The 20,659-nt window shown below is 52.6% G+C and overlaps 1 protein-coding gene across 3 annotated transcripts in view; it reads right to left on the bottom strand.

Moving 5' to 3' along the window:
- CUX1 (cut like homeobox 1) overlaps positions 1–20,659 on the bottom strand; it is a 349,697-nt gene that overhangs the window by 272,515 nt on the left and 56,523 nt on the right. For all 3 annotated transcript variants that reach the window (XM_073884183.1, XM_025864557.2, XM_025864556.2), the window contains exon 2: positions 2,938–3,048. In XM_073884183.1, coding sequence (XP_073740284.1) covers positions 2,938–3,048 — 111 coding nt within the window. The remainder of the gene's footprint in view (positions 1–2,937; positions 3,049–20,659) is intronic.

The following is a 20,659-nucleotide window of genomic DNA, read 5'->3' as shown; positions in this document are numbered from 1 at the left end:
CCACCTTTCCCTCTGCACTTGAGCTTTTCCAGCTGCCCTTGGGCAGGGCCACGTTGGAAAATACAATCTCCCTGTCGGGAGACCACCTTACTCACCTCTGACTTTTCTCTGGTGCCTAAACCTGCACATTAGATTCACTAGCTGTTTGGTAGACACTAGGAGCGCATTGTCTTCTTCCCCAGAACAAAGAGGGCCTGCAGTGTTTTCATCCGCCATGGGCACCTTAGGTGCAAACCAGCGGGCACACCATGGCCCTGACTCCGCCACGCTGTTCAGCTGTTCACCCTGGAACAAGGGCCTGCTCCTCACCTGGAGGCCCAATTTTGTGAGGTGTGAGCATCCTGGTCTGGGTCCACCCGAGGAAGACGCCTTTCCCGCCAACAAGCCAATTTTTTTTTTTTTAACCCCTGAGAACAAAGTCCTAAGCAACCTTCATTTTTATATGCTTAATCTCTAAAAGAGTTTCCTCGACAATAAATGTTAATTTGCTCAGGTGCTGAGTGGTCTGCCCAGCAGTATAGTCACAAGAAATAACTGATGCTTGAGAACTATCAGCCCCCCCCCCCCCCCGAGATCCCAAACAAACAGACAATAGAATACCCCCTCTGGACCCCAGGCCCCGGACTCACCAGATCCAGCCGCTCCACCACCCACACACGCACGTACGCCTTCCCTCCGTGTACCCCAGAGGACTTGGCTATAGCTACTCGCCCCCACCCCCATTCTGGCCTTCGGTGGCCTCACTATTTACCGAGAATTCTGGTTGGTTGCTGGCATAAGTGAACCTGACTGTCTTTTCCACCTGTTCTCGCCTCGGGGTTCCCACAGGGACCCCACCCAGATTTCAAGGATGGACCTGGGATTAGGAAAATGCAAGGGGAGGTGCGGGAGCCTGTAAGCAGCTTCACCCTTCCCAGCTTCCTGGAAATTCCTGTGGCAGCAAGACTCTCCTTACCGCAGAAGGAGATGCCTGAGCAAGCACTAGCCTTGACCCTCTGGCAAAGGCCAGGGCCCTTCTCCATGGAAAACAGTGTCTAAAAATGTGCCCTGCAAAGAAATGCCCCAAATGTCATTTACCACCCAAGCCGCTTCTTCCCTGAGCCTCTTCTATTTACTGGGATCGGGAGAGAAAAATGCAACATTTCGGGTGGGGCTTCTTCAAGCTCTGTGAGCTGGTCCCCCGTTTCCATGTCAGTGGAGGGGCTGTACCCAGAATTTATCAGCTAGGGCCTCAGGGGCCCGAGGGGAAACACCCCCCCACCTCAGGGGGCCCCAGCCCTTGGACCTGACAGGAGCCTGGGCCTCCAGAGGAACATCCAGGAACCGAATTCTTCACTCCTCACAGCACTTACCACAGGACAGATCATGTTTACTTAGTGTTGTCTGCTGCCTTGGAAGGATGACCTTGACCTTCTGCTTTAGGTTTTCTACGGAAACCCCTGGACTTGGGGTCAGCAAGGGAAGGGAAGTAAGAACCCAGGACAGTGGATGACAGCTCATTATTGGAACAGTGTGAAGAGTGGCCGGAGAGAGAGGTGAAGGGGATCGGCCAGGAGACGGGGTCAAGGACAAGGAGGAGAGCTCGGGAAACCCCACAGCTGGACCCTCCAGGAAGGCCTGCTCTGAAGCAGCCTAACAGGAGGAGAGCGACTAGAAGAAGGGCGTCCTGCTGCCTGGCTGCTTTGTCGGCCCCAGTCTTTACTGGTAACAAGGCGGACCACGGAGCGCAGCAGCTCCCCCATCCCCGCGCGGAAGAGGGCAACCTGGTACGGATCACTACAATGTGGACTTCTGCTTGGATAACACATGCAAGAGCCACACTTAAGGGCAGGCTGGGTGAGGGTAAGGAGGGTGGGAGTAGCGGGTCTAAAATTTAAAACCCTTAAGGGGATCTGCCCCTGGAGAGACCCCTTGCTTCCCACTGGGCTATCCTGTTTTCTCCCCCAAATAGTTATTCTTAAAATAGAGGGTTAATTATTTGTTTCCCAAAATGACTGACAACAGCATGCCCTTGAACAGCAACCTACTTTGGCACACCGGAAACGAGTCTACTTTTAAAAAGTTCAAATCGCACATCATTTTTTTCAGGAATACTGGGCAAATCAGAGGCATGCCTCCCAGAAGGGAGCTTTCCTTCCAGACCTGCTCCTTTGTCCTCCGCAGAGGCACGTGGGCACCTGCGATCCGCTCTCACCTGAGGGGGAGGGTGCAGGAGGCTGGGGCGAGGGCCCATGGCACGAGAACCATCGTGGGACAAACCGGCAGGAGCTCCCAGAAAGCAATTCCCACATCTGTTCAACTGTCTCTCAAACTCTCCTTGTTTTTCACGTCTTACAAAGCCTTTGATAGGGACTGAGGGAATGAGGGGCTTGGGCAACAGACTGGGAAAATGCTGCCCGAGCCCCTCTAAACAGTGCCTTTCAAACATGTACTTACAAGGGGGGGGGGGGGGGAAGGAGCCCGTGAGGAGCACGTTTGCAGTGCCCTTTAAAGCATATTTCAGGAAACAGAAGCGTTTAACAGGCCCTACCAGGCTAAATGTCTGTTCTACAGGGAAGGATCAGCACATTGCATCCTCAGATGGGTGCAGCCACCCACCACACCAGGGAAGGGGCCCTCTGAGGACCCCCCATACCCCATCCCACTATGCTCAGTGCTCCTGAGGACCTGGGGTGGCGTGCTAACAGACGTGGGCAAGGAGCGCGGGGGCCCAGAGGCCCGGATGGGCCACACAACGGGCCACGTGCTCGCCAACACCCACCCGGGTCGGTATCTGCCTCTGGAATGAGCTCATGCCTTCTGGCATCCAGACAGCCTACCAGCACCCCAGTCCCCCAGGCTGCAGAGGAGAACACAGTCTGCTTACAACGCGGCTCCTGAATATGGACGGGGACGGGGAGACCCCGCACCGAGACCGGGACGGTACTGTGGCCTCACCTCTGGAGTGTTCTTCTTGAACTCTCGGCTCTGCTCGATAAGCCGCTTTCTAGACTGCTCGCTTTCATCTTGCCGGTTCGCCAGTACTGTTGCGGTGGCATCGAGTTCCCTCTGTGGAGACACAAGAATGGAAGACAAGGCTGTCACTGCGCTGCGTACCAGAGGAGATCGCATTTGCATTTGACCAGAACCCAGGAGAGGCCCCGTGGCTCACGGGGATCCTCAGCTCCTGGGCAGCAGGGGGCTGGGGGCAGTGGTGGGGGGGTGGGGGTGCGGGAGTGGACACTGAGGCAGCTCCCCTCCATCCCGTGTGCTGGTACCAGAACACCGAACTGGCTCAGGCCAACGTGCCCTGTTTCCATGCGCACCTCACACATGTCTGCTTCTATGACAGACACAAAATGTTTCTCTTTCCTAAACCCTGAGTCAGGCTGAGGCCCAGATGCCACCCCACCCGGGAGTGGCTCGTCTCTGTCCGTAACAAGCATTCCTTCTTGACCCATCTCTGCGCCCTGGTTCTTCGGCTTTACCCTGGGCTTCTCAGTGGGGTAACCTATTTGTCTTCAACAGTGTGGGCCTGGGATCTTTTGTGGTGATACTTGGTTTGCTTTTGTTAAGAGCATTTACTGTGGGTCTAAGATACGCGAGGCACCACGTCCAGGACTATCCAAATTAACCTGTTACTCGTTTTCAGGAGGGACCTTTAAGAGGCAATTTCCAAGAATCGTGATTTGCAGGATGTGGTCAAGTCATTTGAAAATGAGGCACCTGGAAACACTGGTTATCCTCCAACTATTTTCCTTCTACTGAAACGCTGAGAGCCGCCAGGAGCAGGGGGTCCCCTGTAAGAGGACCTCTGCCCACATGACAAAATGACACTCAAGCATCAGAGAACCTGTGCCCTGGCCTCAGGAATTCTGGGAGACGCTGCCAACAGGGCCGGTTTCAAACAAAGCTGCGGCAGATGGGCCCAGAGTGGTGTCCTGGCTGACAGCAGGGGCACAAGGACACGCGGCCATGGTCACCGAAAGGCCCCTTTGCTCGTTGAGTGGCCTCCATGACGAAAGACACAGTCTGCTTAGGATTCAGTGTGGCTGCTCCCGGTGGCTTCTCCGCGGTACGGTCCCTCCCGAGGCCCAGCAGAGCAAGGACCCAATCAAAGAGCGCAAGGCGATGGTAATCAGAGATGGAGATCCTTCCAGAGATGCCCAGGAAGCCCACGAGTCCCCCCCCCCGCCACACCCCCGGCCACCCCACGAAGTTCCACCTGCTTCCCTTTCGGGCGGAAGTAACCCAAGCAGGTCTGCAGGGCCTCCTGGTGGGAGCTCCACTCGCACACGACAGGGTGGGCCCCTGCCAGACGAGACGACAGGGCACTGGAGCCAACATCCAGCGTGCTGTCGACCTGGAAATCGCAGACATTTTTTGGGGGGGGGGGAGCAGTGGGGGAGGGGGCACAGACACCCCCCCGCCACACTCTCCCCTTTCGTGTTTCTGGCATTCCAGCAAATCTTGGGCAAACAAGTCCAAAAGAATAACATGGGCTAGGATTCAAGAACAGATGTCAAAGCTACTGCAGAAAAGAGGGAAACACTGCACATTTTGATAGACCACATTTGAAACACATCCCAGTCGAGTGAAGGCAGGAAAAAAAGAGCAACCAAAACCAATGTGGCGATGCGGGGACGGAGACGGCGAAGAGAGAGCAATCGCAGATAAGCAGAAGGCTTTTCAAAAATATAAACAATCTGGTAAGGAGGAGGACTTAGACGGCTATATTTAAGCGGCAGCAGCAGAAGTTATAAAAGGAGGCTTCAAGAAGTGGGGAGCAACGCCAATATTGAAATATGACAGAAAAAGTAGAGTTGATGTTTTGTTCCCATCGCCCGCAGATGCAGAAAACGTGGAGAAAAACAAAGAGCTCAGACTGCTTTCAAGGAGGACCCTCCTTCCTGGGAGGGGGTGTCACCCAGTCAGCCAGAACCGCTGGATGCTGGGGGCACAGAGGTGACCGTGGGGCCCGGCCCTGACCTCCCCCCCCCCCACCTTCCCATCCAGGGGGGACCAGCATGGGGACGGCGGGGGCAGTGCCGTGGGAGACACAGAAGAGCCCTGGGGTCCCCACATGTCCCTCTCACTGGAGTCCAGCCCAGCCTCGTGCCAAGGAGCCCCACGGGCACATCCGTCAGAGAGCCCAACTCAGAAGGGCTGAGCCCGGGACAGGTCCCTTGAGAGAAGGCAGCAAACCCACCTTTGTCACAAAGCCGTGGGGCCAGTGTGCCTGGGGTGACCTGCTGCTGGCTGTTGGGGACACGCCATGGGCCCCCACACTCCCTTCCCCACGTGTGCAGACATACACAGGTCCACATGAGAAACTAACAGGAGGCTCCTAATTTAATAGAGCGCCACCACCCGCCACCACGGAAACAGACTGGCACAGCAAGGAGGAGAGCCAGCGCTTGCCAAGCCCCGGGTTTGGTTGGTCAGACTCAGGGCTCACGATCCTTGACCGGGTCGCTTGCAAAACCACCATCGAGTCCTTCTGAAGGACACCGAGGCTTTCTAAGGCTGTTGGGACAATGCAGAGAAGAGACAGCTATTAAACATAAGCCAAATACTGTTTTATTATCTACCCGGCCTGCCTATTCTCAAAGTGTCAAATATAATGACACATTAACAAGGGAATTTAATGGGTTTAGGGGAGGTGGCAGTGGGGGCCTAAAATACAGAACCCTCAGTCCCTGAGTCACTGATCACTTATTTAAAAAAAAAAAAAAAAAAAAAGGCATGGAGAGTCCCCACATCCGAAAAGCACTAAAACCTCACAAAAAGGGGAAGGCGGAAGCAAAAACTGGGAACCAACTAAAAGTATCCAACAAAGAGCGCGTTGACGTATCCACTCAAGAATCATTTGATAACGGTTTAAAAAAAAAGGTCCCATATGCACAGGAGATGGGATGATCTTCAAGACATATTTAAGCAAAAAGAGCAAAGTGCAAAAACAATGCTAGTATTGTTTGAAAGGGTATCTATACATATCCTTGCATAAGCTTTGATTGTCTCCAGAAAGATACAAAAGATATTTGTAACTGCTTGGCTCTGAGAAGGCTTTGGGGGTGGAGGGGAGATGGACCTGCCCTTCAGTGGATGGCTGACCCTTGAAGAACACAGGTTTGAACTTTGTGGGGCCACTCAGGTGGGCATTTTTTATAACGCAACACCGTAAATGTATTTTCTCTTCCTTATGATTTCCTTAATAATATTTTCTTTTCTTTAGCTGACTTTATTGCAGGAATACAGTATATAATACATGTGACATACAAAGTACAAGTTAATCGACTATTTATGCTATTGGTCAAGGTTCCCAGTAAACTATAGACTCTGAGTGGTTAAGTTTCAGGGGCATCAAAAGTTATACGTGGATTTTCGACTATGCTGGGGATCGGCACCCCTAATCCTCACTGTTCAAAGGTCAACTGTACATCTTCTATTTTAGCCACGTGCATGTATTACCAAATTGGAAAAACCGTACTATATATACGTTCCTTTCTTAAATCCTGCTAATGTGAAAAAATACAGGTTTACATACAGAAATATATTTTACATCATGCGTCCCACACACGAGGGTTCACGGTCTGCATTGTCCACCTGCCCAGGAGCAAAGGCCTGGAATAGATGACCTCTTGACTCACTCTGGTAATTCAAAAAGTAAGGCCAGCCCATCCTTTGTCAAAACAACAGCTGTTTCTTGCACAACCGCGCTGCGCACTGGCCAGTCTCTGGGCTTAGGAACAAGGAGGAGGTGGCTGGTTACAGAAAACACTGCTCACCCGGGCCAGAACTTTCCCAGGAAAGAGCAGAGGAGGGTGTCCCCTCCAAAACGATGTAGAAATATTCTAAACATTCGACAGCCCCAGGTCCGAAGGGATGGGGAGGTGGCAGGGCTGGCAGCAAAACCATGGGGGCTCTGAACACACGGGCACTTCAAACTAGGCCGAAAGAGGTGGAAATTGTCCTGGGAAAGCGTCTCACCTGGATGCAGAAACTGCAATTTTTGTTCCAAGTCATCTAGTGGCAACCGACGCCAGGAGGTGACGAGGTCCAGAGCAAGACCAGTGGCTTTGGAGCCGAGGCTCCACGCGCACAGGCACACAGCCCTTGCTGGGAGATGGGGGGGGGGGGGCACTGCCACATGGCTGTGGATGCCTGCAATCCTGCTTTCCTCACTGATGAGAATTTCCTGGATGCTTTTTCAACATTTCTACCTCAAAGGGCAAAGCTCCTTAACATTTTAACTTTCTCTGTGCCTGAACCCCAGCCTCTCAGCCAAGTGTTAAAGATGTATTAAATACCAAAAATTAGGGCACCTGGGTGGCTCCGTTGGTTGGGCGACTGCCTTCAGCTCAGGTCATGATCCTGGAGTCCCGGGATCGAGTCCCACATCGGGCTCCCCGCTCAGCGGGGAGTCTGCTTCTCTTTCTGGCCCTCTCTCCTCTCGTGCTCTTTCTCTCACTCTCTCTCTCAAATAAATAAATAAAATATTTAAAAATAAATAAATACCAAAAATTAAAAAGTGCCAATAGTTGCCGAATTTAAAAGAAAATTTTCCCAAAGAAAACCAGTCTTCAGAACGTCACTGATCAGTCTGAAACGGCTCGCCTTTAGAGTATGTAGGTCAGCTGTTTACCTGTGTTAACTTGGGGGGGGGGGCGCATCTGCAGGGCTTCTGAGAGGCTCCCCTCCTAAAGTTCCCAGGCCAGGCTTGCCTCGGCTCCCTGCTCCTTCTGGGCCTGGGGAGGTGGGCCCTCTCCCCCAGCACCCCTGGGCTGGAGCAAGGAAAGTATTCTCTGCTTATTGTCTGTAACTTGCATCCAAAGAGTTAGTTCATCTGGTGTTTCTTTTGGGCTCACCTGGCAAGCTAATCAAATAGCAAATCTTGACTTGGAATTCAAAATGGCTTTATCAGTGAAACCACGAGGACTCAAACAAAGAGGGAAAGGCAACCCCAGTTTCTGAGTGGGTAGTCCCTGGGGCTTTTTCTACTTCATTTCCAGCCACAGGGTCAGAGGGACAAATGGAAGCTGCTCTGGCTGAGACAGGGCTGTAAGGGGCCCAAGGCCACCTACCAGCCTCCTTCTGTCACCCCCCCCCCCACCCAGCCCCCTACACAGAACGTCTGAAGACCCTTCAGACGGTGGCCTCAGAGAAGCCCGGCTTGGAATCCAGGTTCCATCCCTGCTGTAACCTGTGTGGTTTTGGGCAAATGATGTTCCCTCTCTGGAGATAACTGAGATAAAGCATGTTCAATTCGCGGCATGGGACGTGCTCCATGAGGAGCACGTACTGTCCTGTACTATCAGAGCCACGCACTTGACCTCAGGCCCGAACTCAGTCTGCCACCCAGGTCGGGGGCTCCAGGGATGTACAGATGAATCAGAAGCCGACTCCAACCTCCAGGTGCCCATGGTCCAGCCAAGGAACCAGGCAGGCACAGAAAAGCAACAAGACAGAAGGGACCGGGTCCGTGGAACCCAAACAGAGCAGAGGTTTGCAAGGGGAGAACATAACTTCCAGCAAGAAAGCCCTCCAAGTTTTCTCAAAAGGTGCCCATCTCGGCTGGAGCCCGTGGGTGGGAGGGGCTTGGTCCCCTTTACCCTCCTCTTCCTCCTCCTCCCTCTCCTCTCCCGGGGCTCACTGAGTCCCTGGCACAACCTGGGGGAAAGGTGCTGTCAGAGACCAAGAACGGGGCTCAGAGGAACCAGGAGCCTGGTCAGCAGCTCCCCCCCAGGATGGGGGTGGCGGAGGCCCAAGAGGAACACGCCAACATGGAAATAAGTGGGTTCAAATAGAAACATAAAGGCCATTTCCCCAAACATGTCCACCAACAGTGACCAAGATGCCCACCGTAGTGGATAGGTGTGTGTGCACACATTTCATGTGCTCGTATACACGAGATGCCTCTGGAAGGCTCTACAGGTACAAGACACGGGTACCACTCCATATCCTGGGAGGAGAACGGATGAGCAGGGCAGTGACCAGCGGGGAGGTCCTCTCCCCTTCTCCCCTTCATTCCTTTTGAATTCTGAGCACCTAACTATAATGACATCTGCTAAAAAGTATACATTTATCTTTCCAAATCTCCTTTCTTTCCCCTCTAACGGGATGCAGGCTTTGACGGACAGATAAGGACCACTGACTGCCTCCCCCATTCCTTTTAGAGCAGTGCTCCCTGCGGAGCTGCAGGAAGTGCATTTTGTTCCACTGGTGGGTGTGTGCACTGACCAAGGGCGATACTTAAAGGAGAACCTTGCGGAACACCGAAGGAAGTAAAGGCTATCGCTTTCGCTTACTTTGTAAGTTTGGGTATAAGGCCAAGTCTGACTCCACGTTTCCCAAGTGCCCTTTGCAGACACTTGGTCCTCACCCATCGCTTTCCCGCTCATGATCTTTGATTCACTGCGAGTGCCACCGAAGTCTGAGTCATGGCTACAGTATTCTGTCATGTGATGGCAGGCGGGGGGGCCAGCAGTGAGCACTCCCACGCAGGAAGCCACACTTGCCACAGAAGTGACACGGACCTCAGTAGGGACCCCATCCATGGAGGGGCCGTGGATAAACTGAATGGAGAAAAATGGCACAACTAAAGGAGGCAGGAAGGCAGGGATCCGGGAGTTGATCCACAGAGCTGCCGCTTGATGTAAGACTTAGGCGTCCTGAATTTCCTGGGTGCACCAATGACCACGGAGCTGGGGGAGCTGTACGGGGGTGGGGGGGGCAGGACACGCACACACCCTCCAGGAGAGGCAGGAGAGGGGACGCAACCCAGATCTGAGCTTGTCATTCCCTGCTCAGAGCCTCCAGCGGCTTCCTAGGGGGCCTCAGATAAGAACGGCAGGGCACGCTGGCCTTCCTCTGCTGTCCCCAGAAGGCTGGGTCCCCTCCTTTCCCTCGAACCCTGAGCACCAGCCTTTCCCTCTGCTTGGAGGCCTATCCCTGCTCCCCTCCATTGAACTGTCGGATCTCTGACTGAATACCACTTCCCCGACCCCCTCCCCTTCCACCCCACCGCGGCAGAGACTGTAAGGTGGGCAGCGACTCTGGTTTGCAATTCCGTACATGCGTGCAAGTGTGCGAGGTCAGCGCGTCTCCCCATGGGCCGTAAGCTCCAGCAGGGCCTGCCTTTTGCTCACTGCAGAATTCCTAGCACTTCATACGGTGCCGGGGTACATCACAGGTAGGCAGTCAATATTTGCCAAATCAAAGAATAAGCTTTTTAAAAAAAGAAAGGGGGAAAAAAAAGGGCAGGCAAAATTATACCAGAAAGGGGACAAATTTAACAAGTGCAAGGCCTCCGGTCAGAAAGAGAGGTGGCTGCAAGCACTGAGGCCATGAATGGCAGAAAATGTCCTGGAACAGTTCAGGAGAGTCGGGGCTGAGGAGGAGGAGGCTCAGGCTGACAGAGCCAGCTTCTTGAAAGGCAAGATGGAAGGAGGCAGGGGGTCCTGGCGGAGACCCACACTCCCTTCTTGCGCAGCCTCCAAGGACCCTGAGTCAAGCCTCAGAATGGTACCAGTTTATAAGAATTAGGATCATGTGTTCAAGAGGGACTCCTCCCCACCAGAGCGGCCCTAGCAAGCTCTCCTAGCAGCCCAGGAAGCAAGCTGCATCAGAGCCCTGTGTGAAGAATGCAGAACGGGAACACGGGTGGCAAGAGCCCCTCCCGACAGTGCTTCGGGATAAACAGGCAGCAGCAAAGCAGAGCTGGGGTTCACTGTCGAGGCTCTTCCCCTGCCTGTGGGAAGGGCCCCCAGAAGGAGACCCCAGGAGGGGTCCTGGGGAGTGAGTGCTCTTCCCAGGGCAGGGAGAGCGCTCTCCGGGGACAGCCGGTGCCACAGAGCCCAGCTCCCAGCAGGGGCCCAGTAAATGCTGGCCACGGAGAGATGAGGTCTCTGGGTTAATCACACCCTGTGGCTCTCTGACTCGGGGAACAGAGAGATGGGCATGTGGACAAGCAAGGGGACTGCCTATAGTTCAGGCTTCTAGCTCTCGGGGGGCTGAGTCAGAAACACCGTGTGTGCGCTCCAGCCCTTGCCGAGATCTCCATGCAATGCAGCTCATCTTCTCCCACCTTGGAGATCAGTCCAAGGAGCAGGACGCAGCCTCCTGGCTGGATCCGCAGAGCACAGTGGCTGTACTCCCAGCACGGGTTTCCCATCACGAGGGGGGGGTCCTGCTCCCAGACACCCCCAGAGAAAGACAGGATCTCTGGGGCCGGCGATGGGGAGGAGGTGCCTGCAGGGTGGTGTGTTGGGGGACCAGTGTGCACACGGATCAGCCGAGCTCTCTAACCTCAAGTGGAGACACTAATACACATCTCATGGGGCTGCCATGCAGATTAAATCGGGTAAAATGCCCACTACGATGGCTATGGTAGTTTCTCTTCTCCTCTCCCTATTGAAGCTGATCCCACCTCGTATAAAGGTTATTCCCTCACGCTCCTTTCACTCTGAAGATGGTATTGGTTATCTAATACATACTCAATAGTTCCCAATTCTGGGACATGACCTGGTATTAATTCCTGATCTAGGAAATTCAAGTGCAACGATTTACTCCAACTAGACTTACTGCCTGTAAGGCTACACTCCCGGAGATGGTGGGGGTGGGAGCAAACAGAGGCACAGGCAAGGTGTCTCAAGGTGTCTCGGTGTCTACTTTTTAAACAGAATCTTCAATCAAGTGAATGTGTCACCGACTCAGAAAATAAAAATGAATAAAAACAAATACATTGGCCTAACAAAGGCTACGGATACAAAGTTCTCATACAAGCCCTTTTTTGTGAACTCCTCGGGATGGAGAAATTTCAATAGGGAACCAAGACTTTGTTTTTTGTTGTTTTTCACCCCGTTGCAAACCCACTAGGCAAAGACAAAAATGCCAGATGTATCCAACAAGCATTGCGCTACATATAATACTTGCCAGACTCTCATTTAAACAGTGAGACGTGAGAGACGGTGTCTCAGTGATGCATAATGAAACATAGACGGATCGGAAGCCCACGTGGCAGGGGTGGGGGGGTGGGGGGGCTGCTGCAGGGAGACGGAAGGACGCCTTTAACCCAAACGAGATGGATTCTTCTTTACATACTGACCAAGTCAGAGAAAACTGCTGTTATTTGCCCAGTTCTGAGCTATAAAAATGCCTGTTTCCTAAGTAGCCTTCTTTCCCACTCTCTTTGGCTCTATCACAAAACAAAACTAAATTCTTCGCACCAGCCTCCGCCTTGTAGACACACATGGCCCCACATGGCAGGAGTGCTCGCCCCTTCCCATCCTGGACTTCTCCAGAGAGCCCAAAGAAGCCCTCCTTCCTCCTCTCCTGGCCCCTCCACCTTGTCCGTGCTGTCTAGTTATCTCATTTGCTTGGGCTCGCTACTGCTTTCTTCCCCCATCTGGTTCCTGGGTTGAAGCAAGGGCCTCCTTGGCCGAGCGCCTTGTCTTCTGCCTCCTCTGTGCTTCCCCAGGCCACAACCTGCACACCCCCCTCCCCCCCACCACCTCGGGACCCACATCAGGGACAGAGGAGGGCTGCTGAGGTCCGACCTATTGGCAGCGCCCGCCCCCCCCCACCCCAGTCCTATGGGCCTCGGGATGAACTTGAAAGAGAAGCAGCCACAGGAGCTTTGTTCATCCCACATCACAGATGAGAAGACCGAGGCTGGGCAGGTAAGTGACTCGCCCTTGCTAAGAGACGTCCAGGGAACAGGGACTCCCTGACGTCCATCGTCCTTCCTACACTTAGTACACATCAGGAGACGGGTTTTCAAACCACACGGGAACTTGTCACAATTCTAAAACACCCATAAAAGTTTGATCCGGGGGTTTGTGGTCTAGCTCTGGCTGTGGGACAGGAGATAGGTGGGTGTCAGAGAGAACAGACACCCCGAACCCCCACAACTGTATTCGGAACGCAGAGAGGCTGGCCTGTCAACCAAATAATTGGACCCAGGGGACACTTAATTGAAGGAGGGGGACGAATGGGAATTGCACTAGCCACGTGAGGCTAGTCCACTGGAATGAGAGATTCCGTTTCTCCACTGCAGTAACCACGTTTCGAGGGTCAGTGGCAACTACACTTGATGACACAAAGACCATTTCATCAATGCACTGCACAGTGCTGGTCTAGAATGACTCTCCGGGTTCTGAGGGGGAAGCTATTAACTGTTACACAACTGACATTTAACAGACTGATGAAACTGATGGGTGGCTGGTCGGATTGGCCCCAAGGACATCATGAAGGGGTCAGGGGAGCTGACCGAGAGAGCTGAACCCAGACCTGGAGGACCATCTCCATGGAAGCTGAGGCTCTCTGCAGTAAACCACAGGGGCGCCCCGGCCCCGCGCCCCAGCTTAACACACTTGACTTTCTTCAGCCAGCAGGAGGGAAGGTCATGGGCCAAAGATGAAGCAGGGACAGGAAAAACGTGTTTTAATCTCAAAAAATAATTAAGCCCCTGCCAGGAGGAATAACTCTGATCTCATCTATGCTGGTAAACGTTTTCCTCCTAAAGTATTTGTTTCAGAAATAAAGCCTTTAATTTGAATGCTTTAGGAGCCAAAATTTCTGTCTGTTGAAAATATTTGTTTCCATTGTTTGGCAGGAATCAATTTGTTAGGGCACCAGCCACTCTGGCAACGGCTCCCTTCCACTTCTCTGGGAAAATGCTTGGCGGCAAAGCCATCCACCGCCCTGCAGGTCTCGCCCGCTCACGCGCGCTCTCTGTTTGGGCTATCCCAGCCACAAACATCTGCCGGCACAGACAGGCTGTGCATCAAGCCAACCAGCCAGTGCCTGTGCTGGGACGGAGCCGCTTCGAGGGTTAGTAGGATTATATGACTGGGTTTGGTGGGCAATCAGCTGAATCTGATTATCGGAATCAGAGCCCACTTCATTTAATTATTTTGTGAGTGGGAGAAGACTTGTCACCCAATCGTGGGTGATTTTTCCATACAGCCCCCGTCTTTTCTGGCACGGATGAGGTCTAGGAAGTGAGCAGCTGGAGAATTTCGGGAGACCAGGCTCCATCCTGGCTACAGATCGCCAGGTCACCAAGACACCCCGAGCCTTGGTTTGCTCATCTGTAAAATACACCACCTACCTGGGCTTCACAGGGTTGCTGGAAAACCGCAAGGCATGAAGAGTAAGAAAATCTCTTGCAAGTTAAAAAGGTTCCACAAAAATGGTAGCTCTTACTCTCTTCTGCAAGGGTAAAGTATCCTCCAACGTCCTCACTTAAGCCTTTTTTGTACGCTATGGGGGCGGGGGGGGGGCGCGCTGAAGAGACAGATCATGAAAGTTAAAAGCTATCACAGTTATAGGTGAAGTGCTAATAACTTCATTTTGAAACTGTCAGGTTGGGTTTTTTTTAAATCACAGCTGTGGCTTGCACCAGAACTCTACCTGTAGCTACATTCCCTTCTCACATTTTAATTAGCAAATAAAACTCCCCCAAAGCTCTCAAAATGTTGTTTGTGTTTTTTTTCCTAGAATTTAGGAGGAAAATTAAAAAAAAAAAAAAATGCCAAAGTGGCTCCTGGGGAAAATCAAACCAGTTAACAGGCATCGATCCGCGATGCAGGGCCGCGTCCCTGGAGCTGCGTATGTCAGGCCAAGAGATGTCACCGCGGAGCCAGCTTTGATTTTATTTTTGCAGTTAATTTTCAAGATTTTTGGTGCCATGTTCAGCGAGCAAGGTTTACAACATCCTGCCATTGGCTGAGTACTGCTGCCCGCCAGATGGCCCGGCAGAATGACACTCGTATGGCAGAGAATGTCGCCTGTGATTCCTTCACTCTCTCCTGGCACCGGAGCTGCTGGCCACTGTCAGGAAATCTGGGTGCGGGGCACCAACAGGTGACACGACATGAGGGCTCCCGGTGCCTAGAGCAGAAACGGGACTCGAAGGGGGCCATTTAAATCCTCCAAGAGTCTCGCCTTGAGCTGTGCTAGCTGGATGGGATACCCAGAGAAGAAAAAGGGCCGCCCCATGAGCTACCCTCCAAGTGCTGCCACCAGTTTGCCCACTCTGGGCACTGGAGTGACAGCTCCCGTCATCAACTACACTCCATCCTGTCCACGGAACTTTCTGGAAAAGAGCTGGAGAGATTCTTAACACTCAAACTTTAGAGAGCCAGCTCAAGAGCTGTAGCTAACTATCGAACAGACACAACTGATAAGCACAATCACAACAAACTACTACTAACTATACAGTGGGGTTTGGATACTCATCCAAATGCAGCACGCTCAATCAGGGCAGCCCCCAACACCTTCCAAGCTCTGAGCCGGCATGAACAGTCCCCTCTTCATCCCAGGGCTTGACTCCATGGTCTCCTCAGGGCCAGATGGGGTGCAAAGGAATGGTTGTATTTTTTTTTTTTAAGATTTATTTATTTTAGAGAGAGAGGACGCAAGCGGGGGGGAGGGGCAGAGGGAGAGAGAATCCCAGGCCGACTCCCCACTGAGCAGGGAGCCAGATGCGGGGCTCAGTCCCAGGACCCCGAGATCATGGCCTGAGCCAAAACCAAGAGTCGGACACTGAACCGACTGGAGCCACCCAGGCGCCCTGGGAACGGCTCTTGAGGCAGGAAGTTAATGCCAGTTACAAAGCATTCTAATCTCCCCGTAACTACTCCAAGTTCAGGTTCTTGGCACCTGTTTTTCCAACTCCATGTGTCATTTCTTAATTGCATAGACGCCACTTGTTTTGGCCCAGGAATAACATTTCTCTGTACCCCACGTTCTTGGTTCTCTATGGGCTATGCCTCTTGCGATGAGAGGGTTCTACTTTGGGAGCAAACGGCAGCTGCCAGCAGAGTGTGATCTAGAAAAGGACACGTCCTGCCCCACCCCACTGGCCCTCTCAGTGATACTGAGACGTCGCCTGTGCGGCACCAGGAGGTGGCTCTGCCCAAGTGGCCTCGCTTACACTCTCTGGCAACTTCTCTGCCCATGGCACTGCCCCACCCCACGTGACGCACCAGCACCAGCCAGGGTCCTTCCGTGCCAGGCTAATGTAAACACAAAGGAAATATCACCACAGATCTGCAACAATAGTCAAGATCTTCAATGATCACAAACAAAACCAATCAATTACGTTCCATATACTCTACTAATTCTGGAAAGCGTGGCAACATATTTATTTTATCGAGTTTTTTTTAAAGATTTTATTTATTTTTTTGACAGCGACACAGCGAGAGAGGGAACACAAGCAGGGGGAGTGGGAGAGGGAGAAGCAGCCTTCCTGCAGAGCAGGGAGCCTGATGCGGGGGGCTCAATCCCAGGACCCTGGGATCATGACCTGAGCCGAAGGCATACTCTTAACGACTGAGCCACACAGGCGCCCCTATTTTATCAAGATTTTCAACAAGAGCTGAGACAAAAGGGGATTTCCTGGTTTACTTCCTACCTCTACGCCTGTCCCTAAGTGCCTGCTTAGTGGGTCCCACTGGGCTGCCGGACACCTGTATTTTACTTAAGAAACTGTATATAGTCACCAAGCGCAGAAGCCCAGCACGTGTGGCTGCAGCGGGGCGCCTGGACTGGGGGAGGGCCAATGGGATCCAACAAGAATCCACCTGTATCCGAAAGACTCCCAGAAGAAAGGCTACAACTGGTTTCACAGACAGCTGGATCAAGTTTGCGCACTTACGCAAGACAAGGGCCGGAAACCAAAGGCTTCACCCCCAGAGCGCACGACATAGCGCAAACACTCCAAGAAACTGCCGCCCTCCCACCCAGCCGCTTGGTCAACTTACTATCCACTCATCAGAGGAGTTCCTGAGCTCCTCATGGGAAAGACAAGGCGCCAAAGGGCCAACACACCATGCTAGGGCGCAAAGAGCTTCCGACTCAGTAAAACAACGACTATACTGTAAGGCAGATCGCTGCAGGACAGGTACCCAGAGGACCTGGGAGCTGAGAGGGAGAGAGGCGACTTCCTGGCGGCAGGATCGGAGGTGGCCTTGAGGGATGAGGGAGACTTCACATGGTGGAGGGGGGGAGATGAGGATTCCAGAAGGCCTCGGGCGGGCAGACGTAATAAAACCAGCTGCCCCTAGAGTTCACAGACTCGTGCATCACATCCCTTGTTGTTTTAATCACCACGGTGATCCTACGATCCTCCTGCCCATGAATGAGGACACGACAGTAAAGGTCACCTGACCAAGAACACACAGCTGTGCGACATTTTCAAGGTAGTATTTTCTGCGCCTAAATCTGCTCCTTCCACGCCAGCAGAACACTCTCAAAAAGCGCAACAGGCTTGGGGCTGACGTGGGGACGGTGGGCTCTGAGGGGACAGAGGGCAAGAGCTCTAGGGCTCCTTCCTAGGCCTTGAATGTGCATCCAACTCTGTGCTGAGTCAGTGTGTTGCTGCTTCTCCAGCCGATCAGTGATCAGGCAGTTCTTTAGAAAAATCATTCCGGCAGTGACAGGGAGGCTAAGAGCAGGCCCGGCAGCTCAGCAAAGGAGCCACGGGACAAGGGGCAGGGGCGCCGAGGGTGCGAGACGCCCAGCCCGAACACCTGTGGAGCGGGCAGCCGCCCAGTGAAGTCTGCGAGGAGATCAAGAAAAAGGAAAGAAACGAGAACGGTCTCTAAATTAATCCTGAATCAGCTTCAGTGGATAAAGTAAATACAGGAAGCAGCCCCAAGAAGAGAAAATAGGATATACTAAAATGGAATTAGGAGCCTGGCACTGAAGTGCGGTGGAGACTTGCCCCAAACCCCCCATCGCAACCCCTCCCCACTGCACCCCCCCCTTACCCCTGGCTTTAAATGCTCATGGGGGTCCTGGAGCCAATCGGCGTCGGACCTGTCAAATCTGACTGCTGGAATAAAAATGGAAAGGCCGAGTGGCAGCCGTAACATGGAATTTCCTTGTTTTTATTAGTTTAAGGCTCTTAAAGAGTAACTTTTACATTGGGGAAAACTTTTCAAATATGTACTACTTGAAACTTAGATCCAGTTACTTCTCACATGTTTTCAATCACTCTGCTTGCCAATTTTACTAGTTATCAAAAGACATTTGTGGTTTAAAAGCAGGGGAATGGGCTTCCCCCTCCCAGTACATCTGCCCTTCCCGGGGTGACCTCACCCCGCTGGATCCCTAAGCCGGCCTGCTGCCAGAAGGGCCTGACGGGCCAGCCCAGGGTGTGCTACTGGATCTCACAGCTGGAAAAGGAGGAGGCCAGTTCAGTTTGCAGCACCCGCACTGCAGTGACACCTGGGTAAGGATTTTTTTTTTTTTTTTTTGTAAACAAAAACGGGTAACATCCAGCTTTTTGCATTTCTGTGGCTACATGGATATATCCAGGAACGGGAGTTGGTTACTCAATTTTCAATCCCTACAGCTAAACCCCTGGAGGTCTGGGGATGATAACAGGGCTGGCCGTGCAGTCATTCAGCATCGAAGCTGGGCAGCCAAAGAGTAAACTGTTCACGATGACCCACATGTGATCTTTAAACCAGCAAAACTGCACAGGCCTCACTCCTTCACCATTGGAAATCTTCTAATGAACTAAGTGCTGATCTCCAAGTTCTTCATCCAGAGCCCCTTGTTCCGTTCTTGCTGTGTTGGCCGAGCACAGCCTGGAGTGGCTAAGCTTTCAAGGGTGGCAAACCACATAGACGTCTCCTATCAAATGACGTACAAGTCCACGCTGTCGCCCAGAGGACAGAGGTGGTCACGGGTAGTTTGAAACCCCATTAAAAACACAATGAAACACACACAGGTGTCCTAAATTGTTGGCTTGATACCAATTCAGAGCGAGGCGCACTGGGTGTGCTGGCTGGAAGGAGGCTGGCCGGCCCCCCCTTCCTTGCGCTCGGTACTCCACACCTGTACCATGTATGTGACTTACTGCCCATCCCCGTCCGCTCAGGGGCCCTGCAGAGCCAGGCCGCCTCTTCCCGGGGCCCGCCTGCCAGCCTATGGCATAAAGGATAAATAACACTGACTCCTCATAAGAGAGGAATGGGCTGGCCATTGGGCTACCGGTCTGTACATTTCTGGTACAAATATGTACGTTCCCCATAAATACAACAAAAAGGCAAACCAATCCTCTAAAGTGGAAAAACTTCAGCTGTAGTCTGTTCAGGACAGGCTCCAAATTTCTGGCATAAACATCTATTTTTAATCGAGTTGTGTTTTTTGGGGGTGTTTTTGTGTGTGTGTGTTGTTTTTTGTTTTTTCATTCGAAACCTATTAATTCCATGACTGAGAATTCATCAAGTTTCAGACTGGAATTAATTTTAGCAACTGCTTTATACCAAAAATATTAGTAGATGTAGCTGTGTAACCGGCCCGCTTCGCACACTGTCATTGAGAAGTCTGCGCGTTCACATTCCTCTCAGATAGTGTGGTTCACGCCGACAGAGCAGAGTTTGGAAGTTGGTGAGCTTCATCTCCTCCCAGGGAGCACGCGGAGCTGGGAAAGCAAGGCTGGCCCATCTGTTCACTGGCCCTTTTTACACGAAGCTGACTGTGGCATTCCTCTGTCCCCTCACCACTCAGGGTGGGGACTGTCCCCACACACACCCATTTGCCTTTCACCAAATGCATACGGGTTACACACCTACTCTGGGCGAGAGGCTGTCCCCACAGTGACTGGTGTGTCTTTATTCTCACACCCACCCACCTGCTGACCCTCTTCTCCAACTTCACCCTCGTCAACAACTGTGCTCGCCTGGAAGGCCGCCTGCATGAGTTACGGCCAGCTCAGGAGGTTGCAGTATACTCTCCTGAGACAGCTATCTTGCTTCATTTTACATGGTGACACGAGAAAATGCGGCCCCTGAATCCTCGCACATTGGACCACCAGCGTCACCACCACAATTAGGAAACAGTAAGCACCTCTGCACTGATTCTGTCTCAAGACTCAATCTCAGGGAGCTCTCTTAGAGGGGAGCCCTGACCTACAGATTACTGCAGGGGGCCACTCGAATTGCACTGTGAGGGGTTCAGAATTTCAGGGGCCTTGGTCCTTCTCCCTTGAAATTGTAAGAAAGCAGGTTCTTCTTGGCAGTCAGAGGCTGAGCCCGGCCCGGCCCTGGGGCAGTCACCCAGCGAGGCTTAGGGACACCTTCTGCCCATGGACGAACAAACGTTCTGCGCTATAAAGGTGAGAACATCCTCCTCACAAGCAATGTCAAAGTCTCAAGTTCCTTTTTTCCAAATAGAATCCAAAGCCGACAGCCCCAACAGCCCCAGTCTCTTCCTCCTGCCACTCCGGTCCAGAAAGAGCGGCCAATACCCGGGGCCAGGCTCACCCCAGATACCGGGCGCCAAAGGCTTTGCCGCTGGGATTCCCACCTCAGCTTACAAAGGTGTGGCCTCGCTGATGAGCTCCACCTTTTTCTGCACATCTCCAGGAAAAGCATTTCTCATGTAATTTCTAAAACGTCCAGCATCTAAGGAAGCTGGAAAGCCGACCGCAGCTCAGCCAGGGACGGGTGCTTGGTGCACAGGGTTCAGCAAGCTGCCATCCCGGCACTTTGGGGACCAGCTTCACTCTGCACATGGACAGCATCCAGACAGGGACAGCCTGGAGAAGCACACTTAGGGCTATGGAGACTACATCTGCGTTTAACAGTCAAACCAGGTCCTCCTCTTGAGGGCTCTTCGTTCAAGAGACACCCTTCGGGATCCCCCCAAAATGCTTAAATGC

This window comes from Callorhinus ursinus, unplaced genomic scaffold (assembly GCF_003265705.2).
Source record: "Callorhinus ursinus isolate GAN/ISIS: 27379988/994484 unplaced genomic scaffold, GSC_fseal_2.0 scaffold55, whole genome shotgun sequence".
Taxonomy (NCBI): Eukaryota; Metazoa; Chordata; class Mammalia; order Carnivora; family Otariidae; genus Callorhinus; species Callorhinus ursinus.
Note: the sequence above shows the minus strand (reverse complement) of the source record. Positions and strands in the feature narration are given on the sequence as shown.